This window comes from Hydra viridissima, unplaced genomic scaffold (genome assembly GCF_058129835.1).
Source record: "Hydra viridissima isolate aposymbiotic clone 2 unplaced genomic scaffold, HvirCarnegie_v1 scaffold_11, whole genome shotgun sequence".
Classification (NCBI taxonomy): Eukaryota; Metazoa; Cnidaria; class Hydrozoa; order Anthoathecata; family Hydridae; genus Hydra; species Hydra viridissima.
Genome location: NW_028324310.1, coordinates 2,158,864 through 2,179,339, shown reverse-complemented (window position 1 = coordinate 2,179,339; position 20,476 = coordinate 2,158,864). Strand labels below are relative to the sequence as shown.

Below are 20,476 nucleotides of genomic sequence, written 5' to 3'. Positions count from 1 at the left end.
TCCAATAGAGATGCTGTGCGAGGAATTGGATAGAAAAGTAAGATAGAGGCGACCGTTGTCATCAAACGATATCTGAAATATCTAGCAAACTTTCTGGAGTAAAATACAACCTGTGACACTACAAAAATTAATGCCCAGATTTTGCTAAGCCGTAATTAAAAACTGAGGCGGATATTTACACATATCAAGAATATGATTTACAGATAAAATAGATATAATACCTCGTTACTAATTCTGTCAATTAAGTTTAATCTTACTTTGAAAGTTGCTTAAAGCTTATAGTAACAACAAATATTGTATAACCGTAAATTTATAATAATATTACCTTATGCTTTTTTGAACGAATTACTGTCTATTAATTTGTCACCTGCCTCAAACCTTTAGTCCCTTGTGTATGTGATCATAAAACCCGCATTTAATCCAGAAACCTGCTCTTTGACGAATGCAGTGTTCTTCTTAAAAGTACCGCGCCAAATATTGGTGATTGTTTTATTTTGCTTTTTAGGGAAATCCATTTATTTTGACACCATTTGTTACTCATAAAATTATGTCATAAACTAAAAGCTGGTTTCTAATTACTTGCAACTAATAAGCTTGCAAGACAAGGTTCTTTGACATTCTACAATTTCAGTTTTTACGGTTGTCTGTTGTTTTTGTCTTGATTGCCAATTAATCATATCAAGACTAAACGGTAGATATTTTAGAATCGCAATCATGAGTCATGATTTAACGAGTTATATTTCAATTGTTCAACATCTTCCACTAATAGGAGAGTTTCGTTTCTTTAAATTCATGGTATTTTGATACCTTACAACTAAATTGTTTTTACAATGTGTCTTTTTTTTTTTTTTTTTTTTTCATTTCTTTATTTAAGTTTGGACATCTAAGTTAAAGAGTAAGGATTTTTTTAATTTTTTTCAGTTTGTTAAAAGCAAAAGAATAAATAGTCATAAGAGTTGACTTTTTGAATTCCTTAAACAGTAAATAAAACGTAAAATTGTTTGTAATAATATATTTTTAATGAATATTTGAATATCGTGGCATATAAAACGGATGTTGTTTAAGTATTTTAGGTGGCGAGTGGAAAACGAAAACTTTGAGAGAATGATGATGATGATAACAATAATCACGACAATCATGGAATGGAATCACGACAATCATAGAATGGAATCACAATGGTGAAAACGAAGAGGAGTAGGAGCATTAAAAAGAATGAGGAGGAGAAAGGAGATTCCCATAAATAGCATTGCAATCTTAAAAAAATGCTTTGAAATACGCCTTGAAAAATTACTTGTTCGGCACTATGATATCGTCAAAGTGCAAAACATTAGTAGGCCTGGGACTGAGTAAAGGGTTCCAATTGAAAGATTGTTTTTGTAAACTAGATTTGCTTTCTCCACCTTGGTATTTATTAACTAAGTTGTCCGTTATTTCATATTTGCTCTTTAATAAATGTTTTGTATAGTAAGCATTCTGTTGGTCGCATTCTGGATTATTTTTAAAACTTTTCTCAGGGCTGTTACGATAATTTGTTGGCATTTCTTTTTTATAAGTAGCAAGCATTTCTTTTTTATAAGCAGGGAAATTGTAAGAAAACTCTCTTTGAGAATCTACGTCAGACTCATCGGAGTCAGAAACTTGCAAGAAGAAATCGAGTTGGCGTTTTCTCTCTTGTAAACTTTTATCTTCAGTTGTAAAACTGGATTCTCTAGTATTGAGAAGAGATGAATTGGTCTTACAACCTTTTCGGATGTCTTCATACAATAAATCTGTTTCTTTTTTTAAAGCATTTTTTATGGTCAAGTTTTCGTCTTTTTTATCATACAGATACCTTATGTAATTTAACCTATCCATGGCTTCGTAGTCTAAGTTCTCTTCGCGTCTTTCTACTATTTGTGCGCGATGCTTCAAAGATTCTACCTTACACTCTTTAAAATTTTGCTTATGCATTAATCTCTCATGCTTTGAAGCAAATCTTTCTGATGCTAAAATCTGCTGTTTTCCTCCCCGTTTCGGTTTGTTTTGTCTTTGCCTTCGAGGCTTGTAATGATATTCCGGATGTTCGGATTTATGCTGCATCATCAAAATGTGAGCTTCCTTCCAAAATGGATTTTTCTTTTCATCTGGCATCTCGCGCCATTCACTGCCAAGTATTTTGCTTATATCAGCATTATGCAACGTAGGATTATTTTCCATTAAAGAGCGTCTTCTATCTTTTGCCCAAAGCATAAAGGCATTCATCGGACGCTTGATAGTTTTGGAAAGGATAAACTCTGAATTTGCAGCCATCTTTTGTGCTTTCGCAGAGTGTTTGGTTGGAAGGTATTTTTCAACATTGAAATTTGAGTCCAAATTTTCATAGAGATGAACGCTCATTTCCTAAAAATAATCATAATAATCATAATAATCGCAATTAAACCTCTAATAATTAACAAATAATATGCATTAATTTTAACCAAGATCACTACAAACAATTGGAAAACAAGTTACCTTAAGCAGGCGCAAAGAGGAACACTGCAAAGACGAAAGTTAATAATAATGAATTATATTTAATATTAGTTTGAGATTGTATTCATTCAACTGAACGAATTAATTTGTTAACTGACGGCATAATTACTTCTTTTGCGCCTCGTTTTTGAGCACACTTATAAGCATGATATGAAGAACTGAGAATATAAAGAAAAAAAAATGATAATCACCATTTTTTTTTAATAAACCTTTGTAAAATTAAGCAAAAATGATATTTTACCTTAATTGATTTTACGCAATTTTTGTGACAGAGCAAAGCAGATTTGAATTATATTAGTCTTATTGAAATAAGAGAACAATAGAAAAACGTGTTAAAGTTGTTCACTGAAGCATTTAAAATGTCAACCTGCCTCACAAATTCTCTCTTTCCGCATAAAATTGAAAAGAAAAAAATGCCTATTGAGGCTAATGAAAGCAAATCCCCTCAACAACTTTATTTGTCAATTAATTTTTTCACAGAATAAATTTTTATAAATTTTTTTGATACCAAATCAATACTTTTCAATGATGAGCAATTAAATGGCGGATTGTTTTGTTATTAGAAGAGATGTATTAGGGTTAAAATCTGAACGCGATTCGAAATTTTTTTTAAATTAGCTTTTTGACGTTTTTATTTTAGGCAGTACATACTTTTTAAAATTACTTGGAGTGTCTTTGAACTTTTATTTCCAGAAAGCCATTAAAAGGCTACTACACCATATGACTTTCCACTTTTGATTTTTTAACAGTATTGATCGCCACCAGTCTTTTGCTGCTTGATGAAACAAAATTTTCAACTCTGTCGCTAGCTTTTAAACCATCCATTCAATCTCTGATCTGTTTATCAGTAATGTCAGTAACGAGTTAGACGTCCATTTACATAAAGCCTCAAAATAAATTGCCAGTTGCCGAGACTTACTTGGTAATTAAGGTTACATTTCATCTCATTCATAGTTGCAAATAATAAAGCAACAAAGAAACTGATCTAAATTGCCATTTGCAGTGTTATAAAACAATGGTTATCAAGTTTGCGTTAAAATTACTGGTTGGTTTTCTATAAATGTAAAGTTCTTTAACGGGTGTAATGCTATTATCGTCTTTAACTTAAGGTAAATAATTTGAGGATGAAATTTTTAAAAGACTGGATCAGCTGTTTTGACGAATATTGTGCCAGTAAACGTTACTTCTAAGCTAGCTGCATTGATTCTCCACTTCATCGTTGATGGAAAGTATTGGGTATGCCGCATACCCTACATCAAAATAGGGTCATAGATATATCGAATTAGATGTATCTTTGACCCTATTTTGATGAATTCTATGCTGCAAAAGTATGGCGTTATGCTTATTTACTTCATGTACTTTAGTAGTATTTGTCTTTGATGAATTCACTCTATTAGTTCAAATGAGAAATCTATTATTGATGGTAGTACAAAAAAATGGCATTCATAAAAGTTGCTTTAACTTTTGAGTTTGTTTTTGTTTTGTTAAAAAAAGAGCGATTCTTTGAAAACTTCAATTTTCAAAACTTTCATCAAAACGAAAAAAACCTCCATTTTTTGTAAAAAGAAAAATTTTTTGTTTCTTTTCGTTGAACAAAAATTTGAACATCGCACAGTGAGATAAATAGCTTTTCTTGACGCCATCATACTTGACTCCATTTTACTTAACATAAAAAGGAGTTGTGCGTTAACGCTTTTTAGCTGTAAAATTTTAACTTAGAAACATTTTCAAAACTAAAGAGATTGTGTCTTGATAAGTTTTAAGTTATATTTCATCAGAGTTGATCAAGCATGCTCTATCGTATCAGATCTTTTAGAGAGATGAAAGAAAGAATCTAATTAAAGAATCTGAAACTATATACAGATTTTACACTGCAGTATAAATTTTGACTAATTTATTATCCATCATTATTTTCAAAAGATAGATAATAAACTTTTGCTTGAATCTCTTCGTAATTCTCGTTTTGGCGTGCTCGCTGATCTTCTTACGAAAACATTTTGTTTTTAACAGATGTCACACTCATAATTTCAAATAGTCCGGAAACAAGTGTTTACTTCTTTGAATGAACTTTTATTTTTCTCTGTTCTTGTACCCAGAATACTTTAAAGTCCATTTATTTATAAATAAATCAAGGATCTTAAGTATGTTGCAAACATGTAGTAGACGTCTGACTCTCCTTACACAAGTTTGAAAATTTTGCATTTTACATTTTCACTTCAAGATTCGCTTCCGTTTCTGCTAAAATTCAACAGAAGTTTAATGGAAGTGATTGATAAATTTGCAAATAAAAAAAACTTCAGTTAAAATTTCATGTAAAAGTATCTTTCGTTTATAAAAATACATTTCTAACTTTATTTTGAATAAAAACCGAAATTAAACCCATCCTACCCAATCTCGCCTCAATTTTCAGCTCAAAATATTTAAAACATTAAAAAAGGTATAAATAAATTTTGGTGTTTATTATTTATGTATTTCACAGTTATCATTTTTTGGATTGGTAAATTAACAAATACAAGAGAGTTAAAGAAATACTTAGTCATTAAAAAGATTCACAGACCCGCTGTTTTTAAACCTCTAAGTTTCACAAAATAATAAAAATAACATTAGTTTTCGGTTACAAGTACGATTACCTAAAAAGATACGAGGTAAGAGATTTATAAATGATCAAGAAGTCTCAATAAAAAACAGAGATTTGCTAATTTGAGATTATCATACCAGCAATATCTTGCAATTGATCCAGTAAAATAATGTACGAAAAAAAACTCAATCCAATATTTATTTTAGATAAGCAAAAAGCTATGCTAGTTTTCTCTGTTCGAGGAATTAAAATAACTTTCAATGAAGTGCTTTATATAAATAATATTCCACTTTAGTTGTTAACAATTTGTCATTATTTTCAGATAAATAAGCCACTGATTTTATCTTAACGTTATAAGATTATCACATACCAAAAGAAATCCAATATAAATGCTGAAACCCCCTCAATAGAGTCCTGTTACAAATAATTTGATAAATTTGCTAAGTGTATAATAAACCTTTAACTTCTTATTGCTTGGCGCATGAATTTAAATGACCTGCCAGAACAAATTTTTGAAAAAGATGAAATTAAAAAAAAAACACATTTATTAATTTTTCTCTTGCACACTTTTTACATTTGCATGGTGCATACAACAAACACAGCATACCAAAAATTAATTAACCATAACCAGAAACTCATCAGACTTAAAAATATTTTAGTTCGTGTTTTCTTTTGAGCAGTTTTAAGGTGGTGCATACCTCAAAAAACTTTATCATAAAATATTGGTTCTTAGTTATGTCTTTTTGATTTATTTTGACATAAAATAAAATTACAAATAAAAAAAAGTTACAAAAATACTTATTCTTAAAAATAATTATGCAAATACCCTAATTATGCAACTTTTTTGTTTCAATATATCTTTTTATTGAAAAAAGATATTTACATCACACATCGAAAACTAATCAATAATGGTGCAATGCATGTTCTAAACTAAAAAAATGTTAAAGTATAGCTTTAATTTGCTCAATTACAATAATTAGGGTAATTTTCCCCAAAATAAGAACAAAAATGCATACAAAAATAAGTAAAAAAAAATCAAACAATAATGTTTTTTTAGTTCAGAATATAGACTACGTAAAGAATGAATTCTGAAAATTTCAATAAATTTTACAAAACAGTTATTTAGGATCAAAGTTAAAAAAATGCGAATCTTGAGGAAAAAAATTCATAAAAAGAATAAAAACTCATCTAAACAATTACTGCAAAGTCTAAAAAGTTTCAGAAGCATAAATTTCACCTTCTGTAGCAATATTTTTATCATCAAAACTCTTTTTTATTGCTCTGAGCTTTTTTCTTCGTTTTTTTAACAATATTACTTGATTTTTTTTTAGAACTTTTTTATGCGTCTTATATCATATTTATTTAAGCCGTTTCCATATTAAGCTATGCAAAGCTTATCTTAACTTCATTTGCATTACATGGATCCAGTAAATTTATGGAAATACCGTGGTTGTCTTGCTTGGAAATTTTTCTTTAAGCCAAAGCAAGAAGCTCTATAGGCTATAAAATTAATTTCCATTCTGAATGAACACAAATATAGATAGGACTACTATGAATAGTAGTGATAGGAAATAAAATAAATTCAGGTATCACCCTGATTGCTAAGACCGTTGCTAAGGAATTAGAAAATTATAAACATTTCAAATGCTAAATTAGAATTAAATTTAGATGCTGTTAGAATCTTTTTAGAATCTTTTTAGAATCTTTTTAGAATCTTTTTAGAATCTTTTTAGAATCTTTTTAGAATCTTGTTAGAATTTTGATCTTATTTTCAGAACCAGCAACGTCAAATTGACCAGAAAAATTTGATAACTTAAATTTTAAGAATTTTTTGAGGTATGTACCACCCTTAAGCGTTGTTATGGTTGCATGAAATATCAAATCTTTTCAAACACAATCAAACAATAAAAAGAAAACACGGTGCTATATTTGAATTGCTAAAATTAGAAAAAGCAGCACGTGCTTTTACTTGACATTGTCTTAAATATGTTACACAAACTTGTTTTCACAAAAGAAAAATATTTAAACACCTGTGTCGATTTTTATTCTGCTAAATATTTTGCATTTTTCAAAGTTAGATACTTTAACGCTCGTTTAACCAAATTAAGTTGTTCATAATTTTCAGAGCACTTTTTTTTTTATCTTTCTCAAATTTTAACAATAGAGAGTTAAATTTGTGTATATGATTTTACATTAACAATGCTGTTATAAATAAGAACAAGTCCGTTTTTTAACAGAATAATATTTAGCAGAACAATATTGATTTTCCACAAAGAATCTTTTTAAAAATTAATGATTACTTTTTATTTAGCAGTGAAAAATAATCTTATTAAGACTTCTTAATAAAAGAGTGGCGTTTTGTTGCTGTACTTTTTGTGGTTTTCTTTCTTCTTCTTCTTTTTTTTTTTTTTTTTTTGTGTCTTGAATTTGATTGGTCCTTCATAAGCAGAATCTACTAAGGTTTTTGTACAATGGGACTGGGAAACGACAGAAATAGTAGCTGTTTTAAATTTATCACTTCATTAAACTTTGTCAATTGAAATGTTAGTCAGTGCAAAAGAGTCCCTCAAACAGGAACAAGTTGTTTAACCGTGTGGATTTTTTGTTTAATTAGAGAAATTTAATGAAAATGAACAGTGCTAAATATAAAAATGACATTAGTTACCAAAGCTCCATGAAAATGCAAAATACAATTTTTATACTCCGATAAAGAAGTTTCACAGGTCACTTTTTGATATGAAAATTTAGTGAAACAAGGTCGATGTGTTAAACTGTAATGATGCAATATTTGTTTCCAAACTCACTTAGGTTTTTTTTCACTTTCTGTAGCTTTAATTTAATCAAATTAAAAAGTTTTAATACCTTCATTAAAGATAGAATCAATGAGGTGAGTTAAAACATGGTCAGCAACTTCAAAATTTAAGTCACGTGTATTGCTATGATTTAGATTTTTAAAAGAGTTTGGTGATTCGCAAAAATCTTGTAAAATGCAGAATAAAAATGTTCAGAACTTCCGTCAATTAAAATGAGTAAATTTATTACTAAAAATAAGTTAGAATGATGTCTTTAAAACAACTTATTTTAGACACAAAAATCATCAGATTCATCCTCTTCAAGATAATTTATCTTAGAAATATTCGTTTCCGAAAGATTGATGTACTCTCTGTCGGGCCACTGAAGAAAAGTCAAGTAAAATGATAAAATCGGCAAGTGACGACCCGTGTTTCCAGACTATTTGGTACAACGATTTATAAAATCAATTGGCACTGAAGTATGGCTCTGAATTATGACATTGAACTATGACGATATTATCAAAAATAACGGAATGACGAATTATGACTTGAGCTGAATTATGACGAAACGATTTTTTTCTCATTCATTTATCCAAACGTAAGAAATGCATTTAATCATGGAAACCATGCTTATAATGACTTTACTATTTGGCTAGTAATTGTTTGCATTTAAAGATTTATATTATCACTAAGAAAAATAATAACCCATTCAATTGTGTAGAATTATAATTCCTCACTCGTCCGAAAAAGTTTTCACTTTAATAGGAGTGGAAATAATAAAGAAATATATTATGAACATAGAGCCTATCAATCAAAACAATAAATATCGATGAAGCTTCTACTTTATATTTTTAGTGGCAAGTAAACGTTTGTTTCAGTTGATAACAAATCAAATATATGTTTATATAGTGTTGTTGGGTTAAGGTATATATAAAGCTTACGTACCTGGTTATCAAAAATACATAATTCTTACTATAAGGATTTAATATCATTTAAGAAAAAAGCAAAACAAATGGATTACTTTAACATGGATGAATTTTATCTTAACACTATTTGCATTTTGCATAAAAATATAAAATTAATATGGATAAAATATCTTAGCATTATTTGCATTTTGCAGAAGAATATAAAATTAATATGGGTAAAATATCTTAAAATTATTTGCATTTTACAGAAAAGTATAAAGTTAGTAAGGGTAGAATATCTGAAGATTATTTGCATTTTACCTTAAAATATAAAATTAATATGAAAAAAAAAAAAAAAAAGGAAAAAAGAAGTTGATATTAATCTAAGGAGTACATAACGATCCTTTCTCTAAAATAAAAGAAAAAAAAGTTATTTGTACTTTCTAAATCCTATGTAACAGATTTGTTGATTCTCATTAGTACACTACATTCAAATGCCTGGCTATCAAATTAGTCTGAACAATTAAGCCACTGAGTAATTGTTCTTACAAAAACTTTGTTAACTTCTGTTAAAAAAAAAATTTGTTAAAATGATGTGATAAATACAGTCTTCGTCTTATTCTTTGTAAATGTACTTAGTAAATATATTTTTAATTAATTCTAAAACAAATAAGTTTCAAGAAAATGAAGAATTTAAACAAACATTTAAGTATAAGCCAAACTTTTCAAATGCTATTTGTTTGATTTAACTACCTTAACTACTGTATGCATATCACTGTATTTGTCTACTGTATTTATCTACCTTTTTTATTATAATTATTATTATTATTTAAATACCTGTATTTTTGCTTTACTTTTTATTTCGCTGCCTTCATGTTATTTAATTACTGTATTTATCTATGTTAATTTTTGTATATCAATTTTTTATAAAACAAGTAATATTATTTTGAAAATAATGCTTATATATACATATATGTATGCTATATATATACATACATACATACATACATACATACATACATACATACATACATACATACATACATACATACATACATACATACATACATACATACATACACACTTACATGTATGTATGTATGTATGTATGTATGTATGTATGTATGTATGTATGTATGTATGTATGTATGTATGTATGTATGTATGTATGTATGTATATTATCACTATTATTATTATCATTCTGATTATTACTATGATTATTATTATGATTACTATCATGATTAGTATCATATTATTGTGACTATTATTATTATTATGATTGTGATAAGTATTACTATTATTGTTAATATTATTGTTACTATTATTAGTGGTATTATTATTATTACTATTATTATTATTATTATTATTATTATTATTATTATTATTATTATTATTATTATTATTATTATTATGATTGTGATAAGTATTACTATTATTGTTAATATTATTGTTACTATTATTAGTGGTATTATTATTATTACTATTATTATTATTATTATTATTATTATTATTATTATTATTATTATTATTATTATTATTATTATTATTATTACTATTATTATTATTGCTATTTTTATTATTATTATTATTATTATTATTATTATTATTATTGTTATTATTATTATTATTATTATTATTATTATTATTATTATTATTATTATTATTATTATTATTATTATTATTATTATTGTTATTATTATTATTATTGTTGTTGTTGTTGTTGTTGTTGTTGTTATTATTATTGTTATTATTATTGTTATTATTATTGTTATTATTATTGTTATTATTATTGTTATTTTTATTGTTATTATTATTGTTATTATTATTGTTATTATTATTGTTATTATTATTGTTATTATTATTATTGTTATTATTATTATTGTTATTATTATTATTATTATTGTTATTATTATTATTATTATTATTATTATTATTATTATTATTATTATTATTATTATTATTATTATTATTATTATTATTATTATTATTATTATTATTATTATTATCATTATTATTATTATTATTATTATCTTTTTTTTTTATTGTTATCATCATCATCATCATCATCAACATCATCATTATCATCATCATCGTCATTATCATCATTGTTGTTGTTGTTATTGTTATTACAGAGTTTTTCAGTAAATCTTTGTTTGCATGGTTTTTAAAATCCTAAAATATTGAAAATAAAAGGAAGAAAATAATTTTTTTTTGTAAATAAATAAATGCATTATGCAAATTATTTTATTTGTTGTATATAGATAAATCTACAGATTAGTATATATCAATTACAAATATACTCTTCAAGAGGTTTTTGTTTATTTATGTCTTATTTTTTACTCTTACAGTTTTTATTTCAAGTGTATTGGCTGAAGATTTGTGTAGAAAAATTACAACATTCAATGCTGTCTGTCAGCAGGGCGGCATTACATTTTTACTGTCTGTTAGTCCATGTTTAAGTCATGAAAATTCCAACCCGCTAGCATTTTCAATATTCAATCAAAAAAATCAGACGTTCTCTTCTTCAAAATTACTTATGCACAAAGAATATTATGAGCTCGGTAGATGTTTTTTTATTCACGTACAATAAAAAATTTTTTTTAAAAATGCCTAATTAAACTTTTTTGTATTTGACATTTTACACAAGGAATCTTTTAAAAATTAATAATTAATGTTTATTTTACAGAATCTACTAAGGTTTCAGTACAATGGGACTGGAAAGTTGATGCAAATAGTAGCCATGTTTTTCACCAACGTTATTTAAATGCAAAAGTATGTATAGGGTATATTTTTGGTACTTATTACTAATATCAGGAACAGCATGCATAGTATTTCGTAGTTTATGAAACACTTAAATTGTAGATGAAAAGTCAAAATACATAAATTATCTTAAATTATCTTTTTTTTTATTTATTTGTTTTTTGTTTTTTTTTGTTCTTTTTACAGGTTTTTTCAGTTTCTCATTTTACTGAAATGGGTAATGGATCTGAGAAGATTATATTTGAAGCTGATTTTCCATTTTTCAATTATATGTGCCCTTTAGATGTCTTCTCACGGGGTATATGATTTTTACTATTTTAACTTATTAATTGATAACTTAGACTTATATAATTGAAGACTACAGTTTCACAAATTTTAATATTTGCAACTTTTTCATGTACTGGTGCTTACCTATTACTTCTGATGATATCCAAACAAATAAACAAAAACACTATTCAGGCTTCAAGTACTATCAAGGTGTTTTAAAATGTTTAAATTTAAAGACTACTAAAGTCTTCAAACACTAAATTCCATTTTTTCTCAAAAGTAGAAAAAGTGTATAACTGTAGGTCTTTTCCTGTAGTCTTCAAATTGTTTGTCTCCTGTAAGTTTTTTGGTTATCTGTTGATTTTGTTGTTTGGTTTGTGGTTGTTTTATAAAGAGTTTTTTTGGTTTGTATCGTCTGTTTTTTGGTTATGTACTTTTTAAAATTTATTTTTATTAGACTTCTTACCAAAGAACATTTGTTATGATACGCATAAAGTTGGCGATTATGCATATGCGTGTTTTATAAAAAATTCATTAGTTGGCAGACCACAACCAAAGAATGGGCTCTACTTGCTTTTATTTGACTCTTGTACAGTTCCATACTCAATCACTGTTCTAATATTCTTTCATGAGAAAGAAGAGATATTTATGCAATCATTTACTCAAGATAAAACTGATACCCTTTTGACTTTATCTCAGGATGGATGTGGCTTGCATTTTCATATGAATGATCATGATGTAGAAGTTTATAACACCACATTAAATTTTGTTTGCATAAATAGTACTCGTATAACTTTAATTGATGGTTATTTTAACACAGGATTATCTAAGAATTGTCCTCTAACAAAATGTACTTATGCTACAAATCTCAAACATATTTGCCAAAATACATGGATTTTGGGGAATAACCAGCAGGTAACAGCATTTATGAATGTTACCCTTGATCGATGTAGTGGTCTTTCACAGGTTTTTCTAAATATGTATGTTACTAGTTCTGAAATCTATGGTGACCAAATATTTCCGTTTCGTGAAGATGTTGTATTGAGAGCTGACCATCATCATGAAATGCATGACAAAGGTTATGCTATACCATTTCACATTGGTCTACCATTGTTTGAGCAACAGATATCAACAAATGATGGTTACTTATATTTAGATGGAGGAAACATAAGTTTACTTGTAATAGAAGAGCCTGCTTCCTTGTATGTCATGGTGTGTGTTTCATTTCTGTGAAAATTTCGTTCTTATCTTTATCTCTGAGCTGCTTTCAAATTCCTTACTTTTTATCTATTAGATACTACGTCACTTTCCAAACTCTTATGATGGCATTCCTTTGCTTTATACAGAGTTCCAAGTTAAAACAAAAGATGGTTGTAAGTTTTCTTTTTCAAAAGTTGGTTGTTTAGTAAAAGTTCATTTTTCTCTATTTATTATCATTAAAATAGCCATTGATCTTTTAGCACAGGGTGTGGAAAGGGTTCCCAAAAAAAAGTATAATTTAAAAAAATCATCTGAGTGGTGTTTTCTTTACTTCAAATATTTGTTAAAATAAAAGTTTGTAGACAATTATTGAGCTTTCTTTTGGCTCATCCACATTGCAAAATGTTTTCCTCCTGTTTTATATATAGGAACTTTTCCTGTTTAAACTTTTGTTGTTTTTTTAAGTTTGTTTCTGAGACTTTTTTTTTTGTTGGGAAACCTTTTTTTCCCCACCCTGCGCATAAAAAACCGGCCCCACCCTTTGCATTTTCCCCATAAAAACCGGCCATTGTCAGAACTTACCAAATCATTTTCATGATTTATTCCAGGTCTGATACAAGTTACAAAGTTGAAAAATTCTGGGATGAAAGTAGGAATTGCAATAGCAGTTGTCATCTTTATATTGTTGCTAAGTTTACTGACTTTATTTGTTTATTGGAGAAAGCGTTCTCGCCAAAGAGGTTTAGGGTTACCTCATCGAATAGTTACAGAAGAAACGGCCGATGACCTTTAAGAGTTTACAAAGATAATAATAATTCCATATATATATATATATATATATATATATATATATATATATATATATATATATATATATATATATATATATATGTATATATATGTATATATATATTCATAATATTCGTATGTAGATATTCTTATGAGATTTATTTCATTGATAAGGCATTATATATTTACACATGGTATATAGGAACATGCTTTAAGACCTTTCAAGACATCCCCAGATAAGTTTTTTTTTGTTTTTTTTTTTGATTGTCATTAGAATACATTTCCTATTTCCAAAAATGTAAAGAACAATTTTTTTCCCTAGGTGTCTGAAGAGAAGTCACATATTTTTTGGGAATTCTTTGGAATTTCGCTCAAGATAGGTAACTAAGAGGCATGGGGCATACTCAAATTTTTACTGTATTGTTACTTCAAATGAGGATAACTTGCAAAAGATTAGGGTAATTGGAGCTAACCCAACCTGCCGTGACCCCTAATTATCCCCTTCCTAGAACTATATCTCATAAAATTTTTTTTTTGCTATATCTTATAATAGATCAAACTTCATGGAAAGGTTTCAAATTTCATCAAAAAAATTCTTCCTTTTAATTTTATAGCCATGGAAACCATGGAAAGCTTAAATTTGCCCCCAATTACCCCCTGAAATATCTTTAAAAATTCAACTTTTAAATGAAAATATTTTTTCGATAAAATCTGAAATCTGTCGATAAATTATGATCTAGTTTAATATAACACTAAGAAAATTGGAGAGAGCTTCTATGAATCATATTCTACATACCCTACATACTCTACATATTCTACATACTCTAAGTCATCCAATTATACAAATTTTTTACAAGTCATCATCATTCGTATCTAGTATCAGTATACCAGAAATATGAGTGTGCTCCAGGCTCTTAGTTACCTGTCTTGAGCAATAAAATTTTGGGCACTCTCTTAAAAACCTATTTCTACCCAGGCTCCCAATGAAAAAAACTGTTTTACATTTTTGAAATAAATGTTTTCAGATGAAACTCCAAAAGAACCTTCTAGGGGTTGCAAAGTCTTAGTTCCTATGTACCGTGAACATTTTAATACAATTTTATGTCTTAGGCGAAAAACTGTTATTTTTAAGAAGCTTTGAAGTTTATATTAATATAAATTATGGAATTTTTTAAGTTAATATATAAAGTTTTACAAAAAATAAAACAAATATTTGTCAAAAAAAAAATTGAAACTTTCCGTTTTTTTAAGTGATTCTCGTTTTGTCTCAGTTTATGTTTTCATAAGCGAGTTACTTTCATCTCGTGTAATTCATCTGGCGCTGTCGAAATCAAATATACTTAGACTGATTTTATTCTCAGCTCAATTCAGTTTTTAAAAATGTACTACCTACGCTTACGCAAACTCGTAATCAATATTTGCTACAATTTAAATGTAAACTACATGCTTGCTTTTGAACACTATTAAAATACCACAAAAGATTAATTTTCTCACATAAAATGTCGATTTGAAAACTAAAATTGTTGGTTGATTTACTGTTCAAATGTTGAAAAAAATACATCTTTGACATGAAAACTTACCGTATCAACAGTATCGGTCAAATGTGTACTGTAGTTATAACCAGTGGCATAACCAGTTCTGAGTGGACGCTGGGTAAAGACTTCTTAGGTGCTTTTTTTAAGACGCTGTATAGAGACTCTTAGGCGTATTCCTTATGGTAAATAAATTGTATTTGAAAATTTCAAAAAAAAAAAAAAAAAAAAAAACGATCTTTGCATATTAAGAAGCTGTAAAAAAATTATTCGAATGTTTAATACGGTTCATTTTGAATCTGTCACGCCACTCGACTACTGAGAAAGTGACGAAGTTTTTAGTAACTGAAGAAAACTTTTCTCTGTTATTTTTTTTTTCTTTTTAAAGCGCCACATTGGAGTATACTTCTTTTCACTCTTTTATTTTTTTATTATTTTTTTTGACAGTTCTCTAAATTATTGTGTACTGTTAAAAATTATTGTGCTTATACACTAGAAGTATTTCGTCATTTTCTATTTTGAAGCTTTTTTTTATTACACCAATTTGTAAAACTTAAGTAATAGCTGTTAAAATGGAGAAGAGTAAAGATTTCCGCGCTTTACACCATTTAATGGATCTCCACTATCCCCTCCAAAGTTTAAAACCCTTGCGGAGTGTTTTGTATTAGTTATTTATTAGACTTATTTCAAAATATTTGTGTTTTACAAATTTGAGCATGTGCTCGTTTTAGCATAGTAGTGGACCAAAATGATGGTGTAGGATATGGGACTTGGCGCTATAGTCTCTTCTAAACACCATGGTGACAATATCATGACCTTGACGAGGTCACCTTAACTACTACACTTGTATTTGGAACAAAGCACAAACGTTTTTCTTTCTTCCTTTCTACATATCTAGTCGTCCACTAATCGCTAGCATTAACACATAATTCAGTTAAAACTGCAACTCAAATTTTAATTTCTTTTGCGAGCAATTGAGTTTTAGTTTTTTTATATCGGTTACTTCAGCGTTCACAATAAGCATACAAGCTTAGGTATTAGGTAACATAAGTTAAATGAATATTGACACTCAGCTTGAACTAAGAGAATTAGGCTGGAAATAATCCGAGCAGAAACTATCCTGTTAGAAATGCCAATTTTGGAAACGAATATTGACACAAGGTAAGAAAACTTGAAACCTAATATTGAGACTAGGCTAGAAACGGAAGAATTGGATTGGAATTACACCAAGCAGAAAATTATTCCAATTAGAAATAATAACATTAGGTTAGATTTAGACAAAAACTTTAAAACAAATATTGAGACTAGATTAAAGATTGAAGAGTTGAACCAGAATCACACTGATTAGAAACTTAGAAATGTCACATTCACAAAAAAACGAATATTGACACTAGGCTAGAACTAAGAGAATTAGGCTAGAAATAAACCAAGCGGAAACTTAATCAAATTAGAAATGACAATTTTATAAAAAACGAATATTGACACTAGGCCAGTGGCGTACCTAGGGTAAAGAGCGCCTGGGGCAAACACCGATCTCGCGCCCCTCTTCCCCCACATAAAGTGCTTGATTACAATTTTTTAATAAATGATGACACAAACTTTATTTTATGTAATATATTTATTTTATATGATATATTATTTCTTAATTTATTTTATATAATTCTCACTTATTGTATCGCAACCAAGCCTCTTTTCCGCCCCTTTCAGGCTGGCGCCCATGGCACGTGCCCTGCCTGCCCTACCCTAGATACGCCACTGCACTAGGCTAGAACTAAAAGATGAAGAAATGAAAAATTTGATCAGAATAACACCAAGCAGAAACTCATTCCGATTAAAAATGTCAATTTTATAAAAAATAAATTTTCTTGAAGTTTTAGAACTAATAGAATTAGGCTAGGAACACACTGAGAAACTTTATCCAACTAGGAATGACAACTTTAAAAGGAATAGAGACTCTGGGCTAAAAATTTAAAAGCTTGGCAAAAATTAGACTGAGGAAGTATCTAATTTTTTAGAGTGACTATTGATACAAGGCGAGGAGTTGGATTATTAGGCTAGAAACCCACCGGGTAGTAATTCAACGCAAAGCAAAAAAATATTGTTGTTAGCGTTATTAATAGTATTAGTAAATTAAACATATAAAATTGTTGAACCTGGTATAGGAGGAAATAAAGGTTTTTAGGGATAACATTTATGTGAGGAAGGGCTGTATTTCTAACGATCTGGTGCATGTGTGACATTTGAACTTTTTCATCCGCGTGAGTCTTTAATTTCTTAATGTACGTGAGTTTTCAATTGGCTGTGGTAATTTTTGTGGTAAGTTTTTAATTGGCTGTGGACGTCCGAAAATATTTTTACTACTCCTAATTATAAAAATAAAAATAAATTTTTCTTCACTGAGGTATTCACTTCTCAGTCTATACCAATGAATGCAAATACATAATAAATTATTTATTGCATTAGGTGACATTTTAGTTACTTCTCAGTCTAAAATAGTTGCCAATTATAACTCTTACAACTTGAGACAGCTGATTAAAGTAAAACTTTTATCTTCTTTTTGTACCATCTCTTCGATGTGGTGCATTCTTCAGCTTAACCATTACAGACTCTCATGTTAGATTCTTTCATACCAGGAAATGGTATTTTCACAGCATCTTTAAAGAAAATAAACAATTAAAGTAAGTAAACAAACTTAACTATTTTTCAGTTCCTCTTTCTGCAGTAAAAGTTTTACAAACTGAAATATTGCATTAGCTAACCTTTTAAAATGTTTCTCAGTCTCAATTGAATGAATTTTTTTATTGAGTTTTCAAATTTCAAATGAATATCTCTCCCAAATAAATGAGAACAGCTTTTTTTTATATTAGAATAAATTGAAAAATATTGAATAGAGGTTATCTAATTCATTATGGCAGTTTTCAAGCTCAATCACATTGAAAATAAACTGCTTTTGTCAAAACAATTTTTTTTAATGCAGTTTCGAGAGGAAAAACTTAAGATAAGCTGTAAGCTAGAGGTTGAGGTGTCCTGAACATGAAATAATGTAACATCCCACTGTACTGCATAATCATGCAGAGTTGAATGTGATGAAACTGAGTGAAATTATCTGTTGGTCACAGAGGATCTTGACCGAGATCGTGCTGGTACTCTGAAACTTTGTGACGATTGAGTGACTTTTGAAGAGGAAGGAATAAAAGAAGATGGTGGAGTTGGAAAAGCTGTAAATTTGGCTTTGTGAGGAGCAGAAGACAGTACAGATGAAATCTTTGAAAAAAAAAAAAATCTTGCATTACTTATCAAATGAAATGTACATAACTTTTAAAACATTTATTAACAAACCAACAAAACACAGTATCATTCCTAATGTTTCATTGATGTATAATCAACAACAAAACCACATTCATCTTCTTCATCAAAGTTCTCAATAAAACCAGTTTTTCTACAACCATAAAGTGTTCTGATGTAAAAAACAAGAATTTTGAACACATCCAGACAAGATTGTACGGTTTGAAGTTTAAAAAGCGCTTCCCAGCGGGCAAAATGACGTCCTAAGGACGTCTATAAGACGTCCTTATTCGGTCTCAGGTGAAAGTTTTGGGGACGTCTTTTTCAGACGTCCTATAGACGTCTTTTTACGTCTGTACATCTATTAGATGATAAGTAATCTTAGAGTCTGTACATCTATTAATAGATGTACAGACTAAGATTACTTATCACCTTTACATAAACTCTAAGAATCTATGTAAAGATGTATAGACGTAAAGACTTTCTCTTGAGAAAGTCTTAAAAAGTCTTTGTTATTTTTCCAAGCCCTTTATTTAACAAATTGCATATAGCAATCGAATTTAATATGATTCTATCTAGTCATAGAGAGACATAAAGAATTACAAATTTATAAAAGATTATAAATTTAAAAAATACAACATTTAATTATATTAGAATATAATCATTGTCAATTAGTATTAGAGGATTTTCTCTTTCTGTTCGGAAGAATGTTTTATTATTGTCCCAATAAGTTGCATTGCTTCTGCTTTTGTCACGTTTTTATAAGACTTTAAAACAGCATCTATTAAATAGAATAAGAAAAAATTCATCAACAAAATGAGTGCATCAAAAAAAAAAAAAAATTTTTAAAGATAAGTTAATTGAATACAATAATAAGTTAATTGAATACAATAATAAGTTAATTGAATACAATAATAAGTTAATTGAATACAATAAGTTAATTGAATACAATAATAAGTTAATTGAATACAATAATAAGTTAATTGAATACAATAATAAGTTAATTGAATACAATAATAAGTTAATTGAATACAATAATAAGTTAATTGAATACAATAATAAGTTAATTGAATACAATAATAAGTTAATTGAATACAATAATAAGTTAATTGAATACAATAATAAGTTAATTGAATACAATAATAAGTTAATTGAATACAATAATAAGTTAATTGAATACAATAATAAGCTAAGATTGATACCGGTGATTGCATTACATAGATTTACAAGCTCTTTAAATATTTTCTTTTTCTTTAAACCATTCATGCTGCATTCTGACAAAACATTGTCTGTTGTCAGTCTAAATATGCAAAAATATATTTTAATAGCAGTGCTTAGAAACTTTATATCTTAGAAAAATTCAAAACAGGATAAATATTTATCCTATTTTGAATTTTTCTTATAAAAATTTTTTTTTTACATAAAAACAAAAGAAAACGATGATCTATCTTCTGAAAAATATGTATTAGAATTTGCGTCAAAAAAAACTTATGCTGGTAACTTACGCTAGTAAAATATTTTTTATTGCATTAGCTGGATTTTTACCGCCAACTGATGATAACTGTTCTACCTAAAACAAATAAAGATAATAATATGAAAAACAATTTAAGATAATTTTAAAAAAAAAACGACAGTAACATAAACGAGTAAATAATTATATTCAAGCATACAAAAGTACTATATTGAATATCCCCGTCAACAATTGTTTTTTCTAAAATACTAGCAAAAAGCAACCCGTGATACGGGTTATGGTCGGTCTGTTACTTAATTTATAGTGGCTGTTTTCCACTATTTAAAGTTGCGAAACCTTAACTATGCCCTTTTAGAGAAACGCCTTTAAATTGAGAAAACTAAACCAT

General features: G+C 27.9%; 2 protein-coding genes and 1 pseudogene across 5 annotated transcripts; 1 reads left to right on the top strand and 2 right to left on the bottom strand.

Moving 5' to 3' along the window:
* Positions 1-997: 997 nt before the first annotated feature.
* LOC145191388 (uncharacterized) lies at positions 998-2,821 on the bottom strand. Its single transcript, XM_090067727.1, has 3 exons — positions 2,750-2,821; positions 2,491-2,666; positions 998-2,379 (listed from the first exon to the last, which is right to left on the bottom strand). The coding sequence occupies exon 3, from the start codon at positions 2,374-2,376 to the stop codon at positions 1,288-1,290; it is 1,089 nt and encodes a 362-aa protein (XP_089923853.1). The 5' UTR covers positions 2,377-2,379; positions 2,491-2,666; positions 2,750-2,821; the 3' UTR covers positions 998-1,287.
* Positions 2,822-8,353: 5,532 nt separating this feature from the next.
* Positions 8,354-13,852, top strand: LOC145191561 (uncharacterized). Of its 3 annotated transcripts, none has more exons than XM_090067371.1 (7): positions 8,354-8,476; positions 11,133-11,345; positions 11,471-11,556; positions 11,731-11,842; positions 12,269-13,023; positions 13,106-13,184; positions 13,620-13,852. In XM_090067371.1, exons 2-7 carry the CDS (start codon positions 11,321-11,323, stop codon positions 13,802-13,804), a joined length of 1,242 nt encoding a protein of 413 aa, XP_089923497.1. In that variant the 5' UTR covers positions 8,354-8,476; positions 11,133-11,320; the 3' UTR covers positions 13,805-13,852. The 3 variants fall into 3 exon arrangements, with proteins under 3 accessions (XP_089923497.1, XP_089923495.1, XP_089923496.1); XM_090067369.1 differs by lacking the exon at positions 8,354-8,476 and adding an exon at positions 8,483-8,735; XM_090067370.1 differs by lacking the exon at positions 8,354-8,476 and adding an exon at positions 8,483-8,735 and having other exon boundaries at positions 12,269-13,013; positions 13,620-13,833.
* A 5,405-nt stretch (positions 13,853-19,257) lies between these two features.
* Positions 19,258-20,193, bottom strand: LOC149881667 (uncharacterized; annotated as a pseudogene). Its single transcript, XR_016444739.1, has 3 exons — positions 20,123-20,193; positions 19,820-19,917; positions 19,258-19,398 (listed from the first exon to the last, which is right to left on the bottom strand). The product of XR_016444739.1 is annotated as an uncharacterized LOC149881667 (transcript).
* Between the last annotated feature and the right edge of the window lie 283 nt (positions 20,194-20,476).